This window comes from Montipora capricornis, chromosome 10 (genome assembly GCF_036669925.1).
Source record: "Montipora capricornis isolate CH-2021 chromosome 10, ASM3666992v2, whole genome shotgun sequence".
NCBI classification, from domain to species: domain Eukaryota; kingdom Metazoa; phylum Cnidaria; class Anthozoa; order Scleractinia; family Acroporidae; genus Montipora; species Montipora capricornis.
In genome coordinates this window covers 33,034,254-33,036,753 of record NC_090892.1, presented here as the reverse complement: position 1 = coordinate 33,036,753, position 2,500 = coordinate 33,034,254, and the positions used below count along the sequence as shown (strand labels likewise).

The 2,500-nt window shown below is 40.9% G+C and overlaps 1 protein-coding gene across 1 annotated transcript in view; it reads left to right on the top strand.

The window, feature by feature from the left end:
• The window catches only part of LOC138020691 (uncharacterized), a 1,523-nt gene extending 284 nt beyond the window's left edge, over positions 1–1,239 (top strand). The window contains exons 1-3 of the mRNA XM_068867628.1: positions 1–116; positions 329–487; positions 715–1,239. The exon at positions 1–116 is cut by the window's left edge and continues 284 nt beyond it. Coding sequence (XP_068723729.1) covers positions 1–116; positions 329–487; positions 715–1,239 — 800 coding nt within the window. The remainder of the gene's footprint in view (positions 117–328; positions 488–714) is intronic.
• Positions 1,240–2,500: the final 1,261 nt, after the last annotated feature.

Genomic DNA, 2,500 nt, shown 5'->3' with positions numbered 1-2,500 from the left:
ATCCTTTCACCCAACTGTTTTCCGTCAATGCGTTTGTCAAAAGCAGTGACCTGGCGAAACAAGTCCCCCTATTGTTTGTGCTAATGTCTGGCAAGAAAAAACGAGACTACCGTGAGGTGAGTAGCATGAAATGTGCATGTCGCTTATGGCTTGTTATTAGTCTACATTTCTCAGATAATGATGTGGCATAAAAAAATTTGTGAATTTCAAGGACTTTTCAAGGACCTAAACTTTTTAAGACGGGTACTAAAATTCAAGACCTTTTCAAGACTGTGCGAACCATGTTTGTATGACAATGTTCTAATATTTTTGTGTTTGCTTTTTCTAGGTGCTTCGAAAAGTTCTTGCATTGCTTCCCTCGTCCCCAGCAGTTATGAAAATTGTTCTTGATTTTGAATCCGCGCTGTGGCTAGTTTTCCGTCAATTAATGCCAGACGTTTCACTGCAAGGCTGTTTGTTTCACTGGATACAAGCTTTGTGGAGAAAGGTGCGTGCTTCGTGTTTTGCCATAGGGTTTTCAATCCCCGTGTAATTTCCACTGTGGCCTTGAGCCCTTTTTTGAAGCTTTATAACTGTAGCAAAAAGGTTACAATTCACGACCCCGACCAGCGTGGTACGGCCCACCTGGTTCAGTGTAGTGTGAACAAAACTTACCCAAGGAAAACAAAAAGAATACTTGTATCTAATATAATTACCTGCTTCTCTTACTGATAGGTCCAAGCACTTGGACTAGAACACCCGTATCGATCGGATGACGCCATTTACAAGTACATCAGAAAAATAATGGCACTTCCCTTCCTGCCAGAGGCGAACATCGTACCTATCTTCCAACGGCTCAAGGTCCAGGCAACGACGCCTCTTCTCCAACAACTTGTTCAGTATGTGGCAGATACATGGGTTTTCAGCACCATGTGGCCTCCTTCCTGTTGGTCTATATTCATGGTTCCTGTCCGAACAAACAACGATATAGAAGGGTGGCACCACAGCATCAACAGACACGCTAAAGGAAGAACTCAAGTTCCATTTTACCTTCTGGTTCACCTTCTTCACCAAGAGGCCAGGCTGGTCACAATACAAATCCGGTTCATATCTGAGGGTAAACTGTCACGTATACAGAGGCGCAAATATCGTCTGCTACAGGCTCGGCTTTTTACCCACTGGGACGAATTTAGTAACAATGAAATTTCTGCTCTCCGCCTACTTAAGTTGTGTTCGTACATGAACGGTCCCAGATCCTAGATACCTGAATTTTTACTAACCTTCAATCCATTAATCATTTTGTTAATATTATTATTTATTTGAAATTGGCTTCATCGCATTTTGACTACATAATTATTGTAGCGATTTCAGTTTTTTAAAGTGCGTTGCCTTAAGTAGTTTGTAAATATTGTTACTTATTTGAAATTTGTAATAAATCATCACAAGGACATCATTTAGTGGAAGCTGTGTTGATTTTTATAAGGGGAAGACTCGCCTTGATCTGTTAATAGTTTTCATTTTTTTTGGCGCATTTCCCGGTTTTCAAAACTTTTCGAAACTCCGCACTGTAAAAGCTTCGTTCCCCCTTAGTGATTCCAACATTCAAACGCTCTTCGGTGATGCAATTTTCCCTTTCGTAAACAAGCGATGCCATTTGGACGAGAAAATTTCACTGTCAAATTGCGGAAAAAATACTTAATCTAGGACTAGAAAAAAAAATTATTAAAGTTGATGGGACGATGTCGAACTCGGTTCAATGATTTGCGAGGAATTGTACTTAACCTCTACACTACCGAAGGTGATCCTGACAAACACTTGTAAGCTAACCTATAGAAACCATGCCACACTATTGCTATGCCGGTGAGTGCTATAATAGCTCTCACTAGAGTCACCAAAGCAATACGAGATGATGATGCCTTGGTGGCGGCGAGATAACCCTTGGTGGCGAGTTTACTGGTGGCGAGGTGACCATAAACCGATGATCAGTCCATGTATTTTGGAAATAGTTCAGTAGTTGTGTCCGTTTCAATTCTCTACAAAATTCGCCCTTTGTAATGTGTTTTTATTCATCTTTCTCGGCAGAGAAGACTCGACAAAACATATGCAATTTCAATCCTTTGGTTGTGAGGACAAACTGTTGTCAACAATGCAAAGCCTGTAAATATAAAAGAGCCGGCGAGTGTTATCTTGTAGCGTCACAGCGGCAAAAATGATTCCCGGGTCTACATTTGTATAACCCAGAAGTGTTTATTGACATGATGTCTTATACATGTACGTATGAAGAGCTTTACTTACCAATTTTCAGGATAACTTTTAACTTTTTGGCAGGCGCCGGGCAAGTCACCACAGTGAAAAAAACATCAATGATTCCATTTCCATCCGATGAGAGATTTTGAATTCAGCGGTAAAAGACTTCGCAGCCGACAACTGTGAGCTTTGAATTAACACACAATTTGTCGTTATGGTGACGAGTAAGGAATCTCAACGTCGTGCAGAGCCTGGGTTCTGGTACAAGTGTAAA